This window comes from Zonotrichia albicollis, chromosome 6 (assembly GCF_047830755.1).
Source record: "Zonotrichia albicollis isolate bZonAlb1 chromosome 6, bZonAlb1.hap1, whole genome shotgun sequence".
NCBI classification, from domain to species: Eukaryota; Metazoa; Chordata; class Aves; order Passeriformes; family Passerellidae; genus Zonotrichia; species Zonotrichia albicollis.
Genome location: NC_133824.1, coordinates 3,904,526 through 3,923,507, shown reverse-complemented (window position 1 = coordinate 3,923,507; position 18,982 = coordinate 3,904,526). Strand labels below are relative to the sequence as shown.

The 18,982-nt window shown below is 39.3% G+C and overlaps 1 protein-coding gene across 11 annotated transcripts in view; it reads right to left on the bottom strand.

The window, feature by feature from the left end:
• The window catches only part of CDC42BPB (CDC42 binding protein kinase beta), a 92,753-nt gene that overhangs the window by 48,082 nt on the left and 25,689 nt on the right, over positions 1-18,982 (bottom strand). For all 11 annotated transcript variants that reach the window (XM_074542310.1, XM_074542311.1, XM_074542313.1 and 8 more), the window contains exons 2-3: positions 15,402-15,493; positions 2,783-2,866 (exon numbers count right to left, since the gene is read on the bottom strand). In XM_074542310.1, the coding sequence (XP_074398411.1) occupies positions 2,783-2,866; positions 15,402-15,493 (176 nt within the window). The remainder of the gene's footprint in view (positions 1-2,782; positions 2,867-15,401; positions 15,494-18,982) is intronic.

Here is an 18,982-nt window from a genome sequence, read left to right as displayed (position 1 = left end):
ACTACTCTCAATTCAGAGAGGCATTATCAGGATATTTGACAGCTACAGATTGAGGTGTTTGTGTTCTAGAAAAGAACTAATTTTTTTTTAGTCACTGCCACTTCTTCAGATGTCTTAGAAAATGTACTATGGAAATGTGCCTGGGAAGCCCAAGCCTTACCATATACTGACTGCACCTTACAAATGGATCTTCAACTATTTTCCCCTCAAAGGAAGTCAAATTCAATCTACAGTTTTACTGAAGAAGACCATGCTGTGGTCACATTGTAAATTAGTAATCACTGGTGCAAAGAGAAGTAAATTCTAATTAAATGCCAACTGAGTGGTTTAACGGTTTATGAATTCAAGGCCAAAGCAGCGCTCTGCAAAAAAGGCTGGCAGCTCCAGCAGCTCCAAGTAATCCTATCCCCTTCCCACAGCAGCAGAGCATTGCACTTCTCAGCTCTCCTGGCACCACAGTGTGAGGAGGCTGCCAACACACAGAACTAGTTTGTTTATTTTTGAAGACATCAGTCCCTTGATCCAGTTCACTGTGCAACCTCAAACAGCGAGGGAATGTTATGAACACTGAAAACCCAGTAATGCTGCTGAACACTGCATCTTGAATTCAGAGCATAAAATTCTCCTCCTCTGCTTACACCAGCTTAAAAGGCCTTGAGACGTGACTTGAAAAAGCATGACAGGCTACCTAATCAGCCAGTCAGGACTTATTTGGAACTGTCAACAGTAATACACTAATGACTTTGTATTTTGCTGTGAGAACAACGAATACAAATGGTCCTTATCAACATAAATGGCATGCCTATTTTTGCTTCTAACCCATTTATGGATGTCAGGTGATATTCTCTAACCTTTGTTTTATTTTAGTGGCTTCCAACCATATGGGGTTTTTTCTTGCAGCTAGTACATGAATAAGCAGTATTTTGCTAACTTCTTGCTATGTTTCATGTCATGCACAACAAATATAAACCAGTGAAACAACATGCTTCTTAACCCACTCATAATAATAATGATAATATTTTTATATAATAATAGGTGAGGTGGGTTAATAAAATACTTAAACATCTGCTTTTTCAGTGGAACTCTCCATTTAAGACGCTACTGTATTCTTGCAGGCTTCATTTTAAAAACTAACAGGTTTTACCACATTTGGGAAATTTTTAACACCCAGATGTTGCATGAACTTGATATGCAGGTTATAACATCCTGCTTATCCAGAAAAGCCAAATCAAGCAAGCAAACTGATCAAACTGACAAAGTGGTCCTGCAGAGAAGACAGCTCCTTTATTGTCCTTTGTAGATGGGGAAAATCAGCAGACAGAAATTTTTTTTGACTGTTACTTTTCCTAAGTTTGTCTTGGGAAAACTATTGCTCATTATACATCCTTCATGCCTGCCTGAGAGGATAAGACGAGTTAGTTGCATGATTAGAACACAATTTGTAAACAGCTGTCTTCTCTACATCCAAAAGCTGCATCTACTTAGGCCACTTAATGAAATCACTTTAAAAATGACTGAAGTAAGGCAGCATAGCTGTATTTCCATTGGAGTCTGGGAGACCCCTGCAAATATTTGTGTTTAAAACAATTCTATACTGACCAATGAATTAACACAGCTGAAATCTGCATAGAAAGGGCACCAAATTTCCCTCCTCCAGGGAAAGGCTTAATGCAGAACTGCTGATGCAGCACAGCCCAGGGTGTGAAATCTCCTGACAGCTCAAAGGAGAGCCGGGTGGCAGCGGCTGCTGCCGCCTCTGAAGAAGTGCATGGATGGATGGATGGACAGACTGTGACTAAATCAGGCAAAGGCAGTGGTGAAGAGGGGCTTAACAACAGGGAGGAGATTTTGTCACAGGAAAAGGCCTGGCACTGACTCACTGAAAGGAAGGGAGGAACTAGGAAGGGCAGGGTGGGGGGAGGAGGTGTCAGGAAGGGGACAGAAGAATGGGATAGGGAAGGGTCAGCAAGCTCAGACCTCAGCAAAGCCACTACTGCTTGCCCTTTACCAAAACTGCAGCCAGTCATGATGCAATACATGTCTTTTATCTTCAAATCTATTGCTCATTTATCTGCTAACTTACATAATATTATGCATGTGCCATAAGGTTTTCCTCTACCATGGAGGAGTATGTATCCTAGAAATACCTATCCTAGAAAACTGCTTCCCACTGTGTATTCTTAGTATTCTTTTCCTGATGTGTGAAGTACCCATTTGCCTTTACATTTACAGAATTTGTTGTGACAGTGTACACCTCCTTTCGCCAAAACACCCCTTCTCAAACAGATTTACCTTCTTAACACATTTTGTTTTACAATCTGAATCTGATCCCAAAATATTTAGTTATAGTTTTACTAGCTATATAAATCCTGTTACATACTGTAGGATGCAAAGCTCCTTAATGGATGTTTCTGAATGAAGAGAAGAAAGACCTTTTTCATAACATTTTTGTATACAGCTGTGAATGTCATAGTAGCACCAATCTCAGCTTTCATGTAGTCTTTAACTTGCCTTTACTGTAAACAAAAATCTGGCCAATAAATTCAGGGTAAGAACTAGGGCAGACTGTCTGGTAAATGAATACACAGTAATGCTGAGAACAACAGATGCCTGGAAGGGACTGTCAGACTTGATTGCATTAAAACAGCTTAAGGGAAAAAAAAGAGAAAAGAACGAAGCTCCTATGCTCATGAAATAATTCTTCCTAATCTGGAAGAGTTTCAATGTAATCTTCCTAATGTAATTTTAAAAATTCTCTGTGTTAAAAAACAGCATTACTTACCTCTGCCCTTTTAAGCATTTCCCATTTATTTAGGATTTTCATTGCATAAATGCGCTCTGTACACTTCATTTTAACAACTGCAACCTGAAAAATTAAAATATCTTTAACAGGAGCATGATCAGGAAAATACAATATTTAAAGGTATCAATACTCACACAAAAGCATGGTCAGAGAAATACAGTTTTCAAACAGTTTAATTTCACAAATCCATAAAATTTGTGAAGTTACTAAGGAGTATTCAGTGATCAACTGCCACATTGATGAACTGCAGTCTGAGTCTTGGCTCCTTCTGTATTCCCCCAACATTACTACTGTGTGCTTGATGCACCCTGTGTGGTCAAGAGCTCATGATGAAGTACATGGGGGATGATACAGGAGGAGCATGAAGCTTTTCATATGAAGATGTGCAGTAAAGCTGCATTGTTTCCCAAGAACAAGTGGGGCTTGTAGTCATGCCTGCAGCCAGTGGGGCAACATTTAAAAGGGCAGCCTGAGAAAACAAGAAAGGCTGCTGTCAATAGAAATACACTACATTTGACTAATTTGTTTTCACATTTCAGGTCTCAGAAACTTGAAAGATATTTGCAAATTACCATGCTTTTGTGTACCTTATGCAAGTATTTTAAAAGAAAAAAATATTCATTTATTTATTCACCATTTTGCTTACAGCATTTTACTATGCATGCTGTGTATTAGACTTGCTTACACTGATCTATTATGAACAGTAGCTCTGCACACAGCTGTAAATGGAAGAAACAAACAAGAATACAAAAACTTCAAGGCTTAGGAATGCAAAGACTTTATTTTGACCAAGAAAATGTACTGTCATTGACCAAAGTCAATGTATTCTCAAAGACCAAAACTAATTCTTCTTGTGGTAACGCCGTAATTTCCACAAAGTTCTTCCAGTTGGCAAATAGAAAAACAGGCGTCATGACTAACACAGCAACATTTTCACAGGACTATACATGGACTGCTTGAATATTTCTACTGCTATTTCTACTGCTTCTCAGCTCATCTCTGTTTCAGAAGCAGAAAACCAACCAGCTTTCATTGCTTCCAAAAGAGCTCTGAATAGCTGTGTGAAAAGGAATGACATCACCTCGCCTCTTCTGTTGTTTAAAAACTCTTATCTAGAAAGGATTCAGCTACAGCAGCTTTAAGAAGCTGCTGACTATAAAAAAAGGTTCGAATAGTGCATCAAGCAGAGCAACATCATAAAAAGTCTTAAGTCTTGAGGAGGGAAGAGGGAAATGTAGTATCACCCTGCACCTTACCAGTAAAGAAGTTCCAAATGAGGGGCAGGGAAACTACTGCTTCTCCAGTAACACAAAAACGGGAAATTCACATTAACACAGACACCTCAGCCTGCAGGTACATAGCTCAGCCCTTCACCCCTCAGAAAGTGAAGCTCCACTCAGCAGGTCACAATAGTGGCTGACAGCACCTTGTACACACCTGCACAGCCATGTAACAGACACATAGCTCTGAAAAAACGAACCTACTGCAGGAAAGACAAGGGAATCTGGCCCTGAACACAGCTGGGAAAGGCACAGCACTAAGAAGCAGCTTCTCTAAGTGAATAGAATATCCAGAGCTACATTACAATCCCAGGGTCTCCTGGCCTACAAACACCTCCCACTGCTCCTGCTGTGGGGGAAGGATGAGCAAGACTAGAAAGTCTCAAACCAAACACATGAAGTTCCTTGGCAAGTATGAAACTGCTCCACTGACCTTCTGTAATGGCCTTAAATGTAAACAGCCTTTCTCCACTTTTCATCACACTTAAAAGTCACTGTAAAAACCTCTCTCCATTCACTTAATTAGGTCATTACCCCGATCCAGCTGAAGGCACACTGGAAGTCAAACAGCGCATTAAAAGCTTTGAGAAGCTGCAAGATGCTGACATTACCCACTACACTTTTTAAACTGTTCCAGAGAGAACACGGTGACTCAGGAAATGGCCACACCTCCAGTGCAGGGCCAGGGCCAGAGCAGCACCAAGGTGACCTGCTGCAGAGGAGAGGTTACTGCTGCAGAGGAATGAACCAAAGCCTGCAGCAGACGCAATTTGCAAGCACAGCTCTGTGAGCCCCGGTGTAGCAACACTCAAGTTTCGTAACACCACAACACAGAAGTGCTCAGCCATTTGAGTACAAACACAGTGCACAAATCAGAACCCAGATAGGCATCTAGTGCACTTCATCTGAGGCCATCACTGTCCAAAGGCATTGCAGGGTATCACAAGTTTGGAACATGCTCAAGTGCTGAGGAGCGATGGAAGCCTGATGGAAGCCTGGCATCACAGGAGGGCAGGCACAGCTGAGGAACTGTGTAAATGTTAGAACAAAGTGGCAAATGAAACAGGCCTGGAAAAAGAAGAAAGCAAAAGAAGAAAGGATGCCAAATCTGTAGGACTTATTTAGCAATTCCCCAGTCACTAACTATATTAGTGCTATTTATTTTCAACTGAAAAGACTGCTTTAAAAAGACCAATTTAAACTTTCTGGAGGATGATAATTGTCTTCTGTGGAAGAAAAAGTATAGTTCATAAAAAGAAAGCTGACTCATATTTTCACATTAAGTGGTTATCAAGTTATGGCACCAGTAAACACACTGCTGCTTTAATTGTAAGGGTGACAGTGGGACAGCTTCTCATGTCAGCAGAAAAATTCATTGAACCATACAGCAAATTAGGTAATTCCCCATGAATTTTATCTCTGGAAAGAAATCTTAGGACTGCTGAAGATATCTCAAAGAACTGACAGAATTTTTGCCTGATTAGACCTGACTCCTCAACCAATTCAAATAATTAGGATTTTTTTAAAAGAAAACAAACAGAAAAGCATAACCCAAACTTCATTGGTGTTCGAACTGAAACAAGGAAGCACAAATAAAATAATGCCCTGATAAACTCAGTGCTATTATAAGGAAGAATACAATATTCAATACAATATTGAAAAAGATCCTTTCTTCCATAAAATACCTCAGTGTTTCCTTGAGTTACCTTTCTTTTACTTTCCTCATCAGATGCCAGCATTTCTAAGTTTACTTTTGTCATATAATGCTTTGTCTCCTTCTGGGACATTGCAGTGGAGTTGTTTTTTCTTACTTCTATATTAATTCTTCCTTCTCTGGCATACCTCAAATTCAGTTACAATAACCACACTGACCACTCTGTGAGATCAAACAGAGGCCTCTTATACTGCAGTTGTGCAAAGCATGCAAGATGTCTGGTTTTAAATATGATGGTTTTTATCCTACATTCCGATCCACCACATCTACTAATGTAAGGAAAAACCGTTCAGCTGGTGTTCAGAGGTATTCCAAAGGACATAGATTTGTACACTGCTACAAATGCCTGCTTTAAGAACAAAAGCATTGTTTCTATCTTCAGAGTTTAAAAGTTTAGTGGCTGAACAAGTGCTCATGTTATGCACAGATGAGGATTTAATGTTGGTTTTCACTCTCCATTTCTAAGCCTAATAGAATTTACACTGTATTAGTAGTTAAAAATAAAAGAAGTATGCTAAGAATAATGAAAGGAAAAAATGTACAAGCAGAGGTATGATAAAACAGCTTCTCAAGAAGAAGATTTAATAACCTAAAATATTCCAGGTCTGGAAGAGGTAACAGCTATGACAGGCACAGGAAACCATGAATGTCATGGAGAACATGAACAGAGAACAGTAATTTACCACTTCTCATAACACAAACATATAAAGCATCAAATTAAAAAAAAAAAAGATAAGAAGATTAAGGAAATATTATTGTCACAAAAAAAGTTCTGGAACTCAGCCACAGGCTGCTGAGGCCACCTAAGTATTCAGAAAGTATTTAAACACAGACATACTTAATACCTGAGGAACACACACTGCAGTGTGGGCCTTGGTGACTACTGACCCCGAGTTAGAGGGATGGGCTGGGGACTCCCTGAACCCTCAGCCACTGGAAACTCGGAGGATTCAGCTTTGCTCTGTTCTTGGATTTTTTTCTACACCTCTCTACCTGGCCAAAGGGGTGGGACATGGGCTAATCAACCACCTTTAATGCCCGAGTCAAACTAAGGAAATTAAAACTTATTCCCAATTTGCATCTCATAATGCCAGACTGCAGTACAGAATCGGGGGGGGGACGACAAATGCTCAACAATCACAAAGTAGTCTGGTAGATATTGAAGTGATTCTCTTTTACTAAGTCTTTAAAATGTGACAAGAAAAAATTGCAGGTGCAAGGCTCCCCCCAGCACTGCAAGCCCCCTTCCAGTCTGTATGGATTGATCACCATCTGATTTGATTAGCATCACCATGACTTGTCATGCTCAAGACTGAGGCAACAGGAAAACTGCAATAAAGCTCAAGTGTGTTTCCTCAAGGATTTCAGAAAGCCTAATGAATCCTAGTGCCTTCACTTCAACCCAAGTTTTGACATATTTATGTAAAAAAAAAGTAAGACAAGTGAGGGTAAAGCATAACTGAGATCCATCTATGGTAACTACAACTCACAACACCCCATCATATTTGTTTTGCTTCTGCCATCCATTTCTTTGCCATGTTTTGTGTCTCAAAGCTCTGTTTCACTTGCAGTGCAATAAAATAAAATAAAGAACCAATATAGCTAAAGTAGCTTTCTAGACTTCAGCAAGAGTTAGTGTTTTGCTTCTTGAATTGTTTTATAGGAGTATTTTGCTATGTTTTGATCTTCAAAACCCACTCAATACTGACATTTAGGACTGCACTGTGCAAAGCCAACTCAGGCCAAATTCCACCTTTCCCAGTGTTCCAATGAAATCTGCAGGGTGCAAATCTCAGCCAAATCATCCTCTACAGACAAGACAGAACTTCCCAGCACTGTACTGTGCCCTCTGAGTGACATGATCATCATTAGTAAGCAGCATCAAGTTACAAATTTTATTTTATGTAAATGGTAAGTATGGTGCAATAAAGTGCAGAAATCATTTAAATATAAAACTGGCTTCCAGAAAACAATTAAGACAGCTAACAAATCCTTCTTGAAAATCATGCTGGCATTCATTTCAAAGCAAAGACAAAAAAAACTCACTAGGACACTAGTCATGCTCATGGCACCGTAAACTTTCAGGTAAAATTTATCTTTAAGGACTGGACTTACAGGAATAAGGTGAAACTGGACTGCAAAATGTTCTCAGCTGAAGAGGAACACAGACTTACAGGTGATAATACTTGTGCAAACAATTCATAATGGCAGGTAGTTAAGAAAAAAGGCAAACTGAATCTGGAATTCACAGGCAGATACACACCACTGGGGATGGGCAAACATTACTGCCTTGCAATACAATCCCACTGGAAACTCAACACACAGCCACACCTCAGAAAAATAAACTTCATCTGGAGCAGGTGTTTAAGAGGACAGTTGAGGTGATCAAGAAACTAAAGAGCCTCTCATGCTAGTGTGGGAATAGAAAAAGCCTTACTTGCTATAAAAAAGAAAAAATAAAGTGTACATTATTGTTCAAGGCCAGGGTGGATGGGGTTCAGATCAACCTGGTCTAGTGAAAGGTGCCCCTGGCCCATGGCAGAGGGGCTGGAACAAGATGATCTTTAAAGCCCCTTCCAAGCAAAACCATTCTATGATTCTATCTAAAAATAAAATTGGAAGGAATGGCATCAATAAATTGGATGATAAAAAATCTCCTTAGTCTAACAGACAATAAAATTACATGGATAAAACAGTGTAAAATACCATGACTTAACCTTTGATGGGAACTTGGAAAGGCTTTAGACATTTGAGGAGAGATTTTAGTCAAGCCTTTCAACTGGGAGAAGAGACAAAATGTCATTTCAGATGTAAACAATTTACCCATAATGTCTTATTACCAGATTTATAATTGAATATTACATTCATTTCCTTTGGCTAAAGCTTGTTCATGCCACATTTACTCTACTATTTCTGTCTCATGCTATTGATACCCTGCACACCAGCTACTGCAAAAACACTGCAGCAACTACTTTATCCTCCTGACACTTTCAGATAGGAAAAAGTCTTTGATATATAGCTCATTAGTTGACAGTTTTAATACTGCATCTTTGAGGAAAAACTGGTCTGGGCTGCTCCATCAGGTTTTTTTAATGTCTATTTTACATATAAATTTAAAAACCAGAGTGTCTTTTGATAGAGTTCATATGCCATGGTGCAGATTTCCAAAGCAAAATCAGATTTTTTTTGAGCATGCAGTGTATATCTTCATGTTGTGCAAAGAAGAAATCCCTTACAAGTCCCAGCCAGAAAGATTCTGCAGAAGAATAAAGGCCCCAAATAGCACCTAAGCTGTTCCTCAGGGCCGGGGGGTTTGCAGAGACAAATGTCTGCTCTCACAGCAGCCCCACAATGAACTGTGTGTGTCTCTGGCTCCTTGCAACCTGCCTGTCTCCATAGTTACTTGGTGCTGCCACACAAACACACACCGAGCTGGGGAGGACTGAGATAGCAACCAGCTCTTTTGAAGCATTTTCGAAACAAAGCAGCTTCTTTCTTCATCCAATTCCATAGCAGAAAATAGCTTGCTTTGATTTAATTTTCTTCTTTTCATGAAGAGCATATTAAAGAAAAGCAGAGCTAATTAAATACTTCTTTTGCATCGTATTCTGAAGGCTTTGACTCTTTGAATAGTTGAATGAAAAGTGTCATATGTGGTGTGCAATAATTTGGAATTCTGTTAATCTACAGTGTAGGAAGGTACAGTCCCTGCTGGGCACGTAACAGCAACCACCAAAGCTCTGAATAGGTGACACAGCCTTAATTGCAGTCCACAGGCTCCCTGTGCCCCAGGTTAATTTCTAGAAGTACATCAAAACACTTAACTCGGCACCCTACAGCTGTGATTACAAGGTGGAGAGGGCACAAAGAGCTCTGCCTCTCACTGCAGAGCACGACTGACCACGGGAAGGGCTGTTTTACATATTCCCTTCTGACTCTCACTGCAACCTCAGCCAGTATCTCTCTCATTAGAAACCACATCCGTGATCAGAACTGTGGCACATGGGGGATCAGCCCTATTCTCTCAGCCATTATTTCTTCTGGAAACACATTTTTCTGTCTGTTGATCCCAGCTGAGACTGTGACTAAGCATCCCGAGTGGAGGTGACGTATTATTACCAAACACTACACAGATCAAGTCTGTGCACAACAGCACTTACATGAGAAGGTATTTCTAATCCATCCAGAACAGTAATACTTAGGTGGGGCACATTAAGAGTTTTGGTTATTTTTGTGCTAAGCAAGACCAAGCAGTTCCACCCTTCTGCTGGAACCACACTAAGTATTGCTCATTCAAGAAATCCTTGCTAACAAACAAGGGAAGGAAGACAATTGTTTCAGTCCCACACTGCCAAATTTCCAGGAGGTGTCAGCCACGTTATACAATCCAAGTTCTCAAACAAGGTACATTTTGACTCATTCTTCCTTCAACAACTGCTCTTTGACTGGAGTGTGTTATCTATCTACAGCAGTGTGCCTAAATGGTCATTTACACAAAATGAGGACATGTGACATTAAAGACATACAAGCACATCACTGAGGGCAGATGAACCCTGCAAAGAAGCACATGCAAGTGTTCAGAGCCACAGTCCACATCCAGTGTCCTCCTCCTATCCCTCTCAGCTTGCTGTAAGCACAATTGCTCCCAGTTCATTCGGCATGTGCAGCCAAACACCAAGCACACAGAGAGCACTCCTCAGGCTGGCCTGAGGTTCCCAGTAAGCACAGTCCCACCAAGGCCAGGTCCTCAGGACATCCTTTCATTTCAAGTAATGGTTCATGGTGTTTCTAGATGAAAGGAACAGTCAGGCACAGGCAAACTTCAAACCACAGCTCGACTGCTTTTTGGTTTCTTTGTTGTTTTGGTGTGGTTTGCTAAAGGTTGAAAATCTGAAAGAGTTTTGCATTCTATGCTGATATTCCTTAAATCTCCTAAAGACTATATTTTCACTTCTGTGTAGTTTGCAAAAGTGATTTTCACTCTTGCGTAGTTTGTGTATTTTCTGTGTAGTTTGCAAAATACTTCATGCTACACAAAATACTTTCTTGTCTACAAACACAGCATCCTGCAGTCATTTTATTAATAGAAACCAGAATTTAGATAACAGAAAACCATTTTACTACTGAATTTATTTCAGGGGGCTTTTCACTTATTATCAGTTTTGCTCCCTGTGAAGGTTGTATGTACCTCCCTATGTACAAGAGGTACCTGCCTGTATGACCCAGAAAATGAAAAATTAAAGTAACGCTGGGGCACTCATGAAAATGCTCCACCCAGCTGGGTATGGGTATATACCCAGGCAAATACAGCCTAGAGATGAGGAAGAACCATGAGCACTTTATCCTCCTTCTAGCATTTCAAATTATAAACTATTCTGTCATACACTCAAAAAACACATAAAACATGTTACTTGTTTTAACATTAAACTTCTAACTTAGTTAGATGTTAGTTAGAAGTTTAACTAACTAATTAACTATTTCTTCCCAACTATGAAACTTCTGAAAAAATAAGTGACATTCTCAAGCCAGTGACTTCCTGAGTCAGAGCCCTACATGCTGCTGTAAGGAATATTCAGACATTCAGTTCTCCTGATTGCAAAGTGGCTGGCTTCCTTCATGTGAAAGGAGAAGTCCAGGTGGCTACAGAGGAAATCTCTAGGCTTTAAGCTAGCCTGTTTCTCCCCTAGCACAATAATAACAAATTAAGAAATATTTTTCTCTTGCTCTCTCAGACATGCCATGCTACAAGAACTTTCATTAAGGTGGTTTTGCATTGAGTTTTGTTCTCATACTGCTGGAGAAAGTGGAAAGAAACCAAGCTGAGTTCTGCAAAGGAGAAAGAAAAGAAAAGAAAAGAAAAGAAAAGAAAAGAAAAGAAAAGAAAAGAAAAGAAAAGAAAAGAAAAGAAAAGAAAAGAAAAGAAAAGAAAAGAAAAGAAAAGAAAAGAAAAGAAAAGAAAAGAAAAGAAAAGAAAAGAAAAGAAAAGAAAAGAAAAGAAAAGAGGTACTGACATGCTAGTACAGATGTGTTCTGGTGATTATATCAACCTGCCTTAGATACTGATTTTGCAGTTGTGTTCACAGGGATAAAAGCTCCCATGTGCTCTCAAATCCTCTCTTTGGTCAAATACCATGTTTCCTTCCTTGGCTTGCATCTTTTCTGGCAAAAATTGACCACTGATCCTGACTAATAACTAATATCATGCTTTTATTTTGTTGGAACTGTATTTCTTCAAAGCTACTGATTTATGCAAAAGCTCTTTGGGAAGAATAAAGCCCCTGGCACTCTCCAAAAAAATCCAAAGAAGCTAAACTGAGAAGAATGGAATGTAATTTTCATCCTTTTTGATGTCTACCTTGTTTAGCTGTTCAGTATTTAAATTAAACTACTTCATTCTAACAGGAATCTGTTTAGTTTAATTCTAAATAATTTCTTTATACATTTAAACAAATATTTTATAGGTATTCTTAAAATGTATTTTTAGCACATAAAGCCCATCAAGTAATTTCCAACATAGTTCCCATGTATGTATGAAAGTGTTATGGAAAAATTACTCACAACTCCTCCATTCAGCTTTCTCAAGTGTTGTTTTATACAAGTCAGATGCCACCAGTTCCTTTCAAGAAACTACATTTCATTTTCTTATTATGGAATGTCAACCTTTACATAATTACTATTTTATAACGCCTATAAAATCTGGCAGTTATAGCAGTTTGGTATATACAAGGGTCAAAGGATTCTTTCATAAGCAAAAAGCACAAAATATTCTGTGGCAAGAGGGATTAAAGTATAATGAACTTAAAATCAATGATTCCTGTATAATTTAAACTGATCAAGATTTTCAAGCTGCTGCAACTATAAATTAAAACTTTTCAAGATAAGAGACAAACAAGATGTGATATTGCCAGGTAACTGACACCACTGACTCTGTGAGCACTCAGCTCCAACAGAAGGATGAAATTAAGATACCTTCTCATTTCACTTCTGTGAAATTTCATTTCCATTGGGGGGGGATGGGATGTGTGAATTGCTTTTGTAAAGTTCCATACTTTTCCAAATGTAAGAGTATGAAACACATTGTTGATTCTGGCACTCCAAACATTATTAACACAAGTTTCCACTCAGCATTTGTATCTTTCATGCACCTTAAGACTTTGATCCAACGTTAAGAAAGGTCATCCCAGCAAATATAAACTGAAGTCTCTTGAAATGCATATAAATACTTCATCTACTGCTGTACTGAGATCTCCAGCTGGTCAATCCCATAAGTAGAGAAGAGCATCTTTTGAAAAAGAACAGAACAAGCACTATGGAAAACAAGCCTTCCTTGAATATTGTACTGTGGGAAGGCATTCCCAACACTGACTCCATCTGCAAGTCACTATAAAGGGTTCCCATTCTTGATAGCCAAAGCAATCACAAGTGTACTTCTGAAAAGATCCAGAAACCTTTTCTAATCCTGCCAAAAGACAAACTGCCAAAATGCTAATCTAAAATTCTTTAGATATCAGTGGTCACAGCCACTATAGCAAGTCATTTGGCACAGCAAGAGCAGAACAACATCAAAGCATCCTGTGCTGAGCCTTCCCATCTATACTGTATGCAGCTCAGGAATTTTGTTTCTGACTGTATCTACCCTGATTTCCTGGACCAAACACGCTTTGAAGCTGTTAGGAAAGTCAAATCCAGTGATTGATTCTTATGCACTCCTTGGATCCAAAATGCCATTTGGTGCACACCTGGAAGGGAGGTTCTGGTTAGTTTCCTCCAGAAGAAACCCAGTTCATGGAGAGTAAAATTCTCATGCAGTAGGTGGGGGCATTCAAAACTGTGCCACTGCTTTGAACCAAAACCCTAACAGAGAGACAGACAGGCACCCACTACTGTCTTGATTCTTTAGGCCTTTTATCTACTTATAAACCTCCCTCCTTAGACTTCTTTTCTGGACTAAGTTTGTAGCTCTCAGTCCTCCCTTAGACTAACCAATATTTTTCCTACTATTGCTTTTTCCTGACAAACTTTTTACAGTAACCTTGTTTTTTCCTCTAAAATTTGTGTTCAAATAATACTAAAGTGAATCACTCAAATGAACTAAGTGATTTTCATGCAGTATTTCCATTACTTTCAGATAATACTTCCTTTTTTGTAACAAATATTGCACTCATCAAGTTCAGCATCCACTAGAAAGTGAACTTTTGTCTTGTTGAAAGTGAACTCTAATGTCTGAAAGTGAACAGGGCAAGACATTAGTGCTAATCTGGACATTTTATTAAAATGCTCCACTTCTTCAGCAGCTGTGTTCATGATGATTACATGTAAACCACATGCTACTGCATCATTAAATGATGGTACACATGAAGAGATATTCTTGAAATGTTAATTTCTGTCTTAGGTGTCCACTTTTCTCAAAAGCAGTTTCTGAAGTAGCTTAAAATTACGTGAATACAAAGTCATTACTTCACCCACTACCAAGTGCATATGCACACAGAAACATTGTTGTTTTCTGAACCCAGGTGAAGCAGGATCCTGGTGTTTCTCTAGCTGAGTTTCTGGCTGCCCTCTGCTACCCTGTCCCACATTCAAACCCTATATGAAAGAGTTGGAGGTGTCCAGAGCACACCAGGCTTGGAAGGAATGCCTGGCAGGGCCGAGAGTCCTGCTCTCTGTGGAGACAACAGGACATGGGGATCAGGAAGCTTCTCCTTAGCCACTGGCAGCAGAGTGCTCATGGGCTGAAGTCAGCCACTAATGGCAGTCTCTGCATTTCACTTTTGTGTGGCACTACTTCAAAAAGGTTTCCTGAAAGAAATAGAAGGGATCTTTACTTCTAGAAATTCTCTAGTTAATCACCTTTTTTGCTCAGACGTATGACTTTAGTTACTTGTTCTTAAATGCTGAAAAGGTTGTCTTTGAGGTCCTCCCAGAGCCTTGGGTATCCTATGCCTGCTGTCTGTGAAGGCTTTTGCCAGTGGCAAGCCCTACCAGGCTTGTGTGATTGATGAGACTTTCATCAAATGTATTAAGCTTCAGTCCAGGGTCCTGGGACTGGCGAGTCCTCAAAACACAAGGCGTTCCTATCATCCCAGCATGATTCAACTTGCTGTCCAAAAAACAGATCCAGCAGCCTTTGATCTTCAAAGATGACAGGGAACAGCCTTTGAGGCAGCCAAATGCGTCTTTCTGCATTACCAGATTGCTACAGAGACAGGCAGATGGGTGGAGCAGCCTCCACGCTCCTACCATAGCAGCAGCCCAGCTCTGTGTTAAATTAGAGCAGCAGTGAGCAGTACATATGGCAAGTGGAGAAGGGATCCCAAATTCAGCTGTGCAGCTGCTAGGTGGGACCATCCTGCTCATTCACTCATCCAAGAGACACTTGCTTGGCTACACTGAAGTCAGAAAGCCAGTCACAGAAATGGCACACCTGGACACTGAATAACCTGCTTCAAAGGGACCTTGCATTAGGTACCCAGCCATATCCCACATTTGGAAATATTTTAGCACATCTGTGTGAACCTTTTGTCCTAAGGTCCACTGTAACAAGAAATCAGATGCACAAACAATGAAAGTTTTATTATTACAACTGAAAGTTAAAATCTCTTACCTCTCCAAATGCACCTCTTCCAATCACTTTTATAATTTCAAAGTCATCTCGATGGAGTTGCATTTCTTTTACCAACTTTGTAAATGGTTTTGCTGTTTAACAAAAAAGAAAAAAGAAAAGTCAATTACAAAGAGAAACATCACAAGCAAACTCTTAAACTGGAGGTCAAAAGTAATCATTGCACATCCAGAGCAATAGCAGATTTTCAGTTTTTATTAAAACTACAGAGGGGGAAAAAAAGCTAATTACACTATTTAATTAACAATTTAAATTTTTTTAGAAGTTCAATTGCATGAATGCTTCTGCCTTGCTGCTAGTAAGAATATAGAGCAAAGTGGTCTTTCAGAAGGATTTCCCTCCCTTTCTTTAGGGTTTTGTGAATCAGTGAAGGACCACGTGAAAGGGAGAGCTCATTCATTACTGCTAAACCCTATGGACAATCTGTCCTACCCTGCAGGCACTAGATTAATTCTCTTCTAAGTGGAGTGCAGCTTTACTTTTTATTTCAGCTAGTACCATCTAAGGCTTTAACAACCCAATCTCAAGAGATAGCTGTCTCCACTCAACAGCAGCAAAACCATTTCCCACAAGATCTGTGGCCAATTTAAGGTTTTTACTTTGAACTGTCTTTTCTGCTAAGCAACATTCACCAGATCTCAATTAGACAAGTAGTGAAGGGCTGCAGTCTAAAAAGATGTCCAGTGATTAACTAACTAACTTACACTTATTTTGTTCTGGTTGTCCCACATTTCTCAAAATATTTGGTGGATAAATTCCACTATACCTGTAGATCCATCAGTTTTCTCCTCTCCAGATCCCATTCAGAATATTTTATTTATTTCTAGCATATTGTGATCCATGCACGTGGACCACTATTTAGGTAGAATGTTTGTAACAAGTCACTACTCTGAAGACCAGATCAATAATGAAAACCAGTGGTGTAAGTGCAAGCAAACTGCCCAAGGATGAGTTTGCACAAGCACAGCAGCAGTTTACTCTTCAAACTAAGCACACAAACCTTGCTGCTCTCCACCTCATCACAAACACTGTTAGACTAAAAAGACCAGAGTTTTCCAATATGTGTATTTTTTCCTATCTGCAACTGAATAAAACATCACAGAACTACTACTTGTAATTCAGCCCAGACTCCTGTTTTTCCTCACCTTACATTATGATTAAGCTAGTAAGTTATAAGCCAAACAGAATTCCTGCAAGAGGGGTCACTACCTTAACGGTGTATTTCAGATGCTAACACAAAGAAATCAAACCTTAAAACCACACAGAGGTACAGGAGTCTGAACTGGAAACTGAAAATTTCATTATGAAGTCTAACCAAGAATGCCTGAAAACCTCTCAGCAAAAAAACATTAACTGCTAAAATAATGAAGAAACAGCTGTGCTGAAGAACAGTCATGCTGCTGCTTTGTATTTAGGAGGGTGTTACTGAAAATGCTTCCTCCAGAAGTAATACCCCTTTCTCTGAGAGTTTCTTGTCTATCCAAAGTATGAAATTTAAAGAATGAGACACTGCTAGATTTTCTGCTGCTCCCTATTTCAGCTGGGCAGAAATGCCAATCACACTTTCCTCACCACAAGGTCACTGGGGCTATGACCTGAAACCCAAAATAATTTCCACTGAAGCTGCCCAGCACCACCACCTCAAACCAGTCAGAGATCTGTGCCAGTCCAGTCAGACACCTGTACAAGCACAGCACACAGCTGGCAGCACTGCTATTATCAACTGCTCTGCAAGGTTCTGCCACCTCCTGCCCATCAAATGAGCACAGATGGAGGAAACACAACTGCAGACAAGAAACAAACATGCAAGTTCCCCCATTAAGGGTTTGCTACTACAGAATGCTGGTCATTGAACTAACTTTGCAGAACAACAGCTTCTGTTACTAAAATTCAAGGGGAAATGAAATCTAGTATTTATTTCTAGAGGACACTAGCCCAATAATAACTTTTGCTTTAAATAAATAGCAATTTTTAGCAATAGTTCTACTAAGTAAACAGAATATCAAAACTAGAGAATCACAGAATGTTATGGGTTGAAAGGGACCTTTAAGATCATTTAGTTCCAAATCCCTCTGCCATGGGCAAGCAGCTTCCACTAGACCAGGTTGTTCAGAGTCCCATCCAACCTGGCCTTGAACACTTCCAGGGATGGAGCATCCACAACTTCTCTGGGCAATAAAATAATTGCTTTAAGCATTAAAAGCTTTGCTGCTGTAAATTGATCACAAGCAACTTTCAAAGCCAGGAGACACAAACCTAGTAAGTTCAAGCTGTCCTTAAAAAAAACCCCCCAACCCTTATATCTTACATTTCTGCTGACTGGTGACAAAATATTTTATTATTTCATGTACAAATTTCTTGGAAATTTGGAAGTGCACTCACTTGGAAGTGCATCAAACTTCACACCACTAAAACTGGAATTCAGTTTAGAAATATGTAAAGTCGTTTAAGAGCAAGTTAGTTTGATTTGCTTTGTATTTTAATATTAATAAATATGTATTGAGCAGAGCATATACTTAAGTTTCAGTAAACAGAAGAAAGAGGGAAGGGCATTATTGCCCTCTTTCTAGAAATTGTATTCTTGAAGAAGGAAGGATGAGCAGCCCATATTTTCTTGACCAACATTTTTGATAAAATGAGTCCTACAAGAGTCCTAGGTTGGTCCTCCTTTTTCCAACTCAACTGGTCAACTGAAGCACTGGTTAATAAAATCACTGGTTTAACATATGTAAATGAAAATAAATATTCACTCCTAGAAGGAAGCTACTGTTTTTACAAACCATTAGTGCACTTAACTTATGTTTGCTTTTAGTATTTAGTAGGTGTTGGTGTTCAGAAATACTGCAGCTTCAGTGGTCTCTGTCTTAGAAAGCACCAAACACGAACATTTGAATGTACAGAAAAATTTTCAACTTGGCAGGACTTCCCCTGAACTGGAAAAATTCTGAGTCTTTGTCAAGATTCTAAGATTCCTTAGAAGTAAATTTACCTTGAAACTAAAACTGGGTGTCAAGAGAATCTTATGATCAGAGAGACTACAACAGCAGCTACAGAACAGATCAGAGCTCAGAGGAGGCAACAGACCAGTAATTTATTTAAACTGATATATCCTTTATTGGCATTTGAAGTAGAAACCTGTTTACACCAGGATATCAACTGCTTTTTCAGCATTTAAGTACTGGATTCCACAATTTCTATCTCTTTGTAAGTTAAATAAAAAAATATTTCCAGTTTGCATTCCTGCAGTTGTCCCAGGAGGCTGCTGTTCCTCAGCTGTAAATATGCTGATCAGTAGCATGCACAGAACTGGCAAAATTGAGTGAGGAGAAACTTGCACCAAAAAGCATCAGAGGCAGACTGTGCTTGCCAGAACAATGCCAAGATTTATCACTACCTAACTGGTAAAGAGAGATACAGCTTCTCCCTTTGCATACCACTATTTGATAAACAGGGAACCCAAACCAAACTTATCTCCATAAACTGGAATGAATAATTACTTTTGATCCTAATACTGAAGGCAGAACTTATGATCTGGAGTTGATTTAATTCTTAATGAAAATATT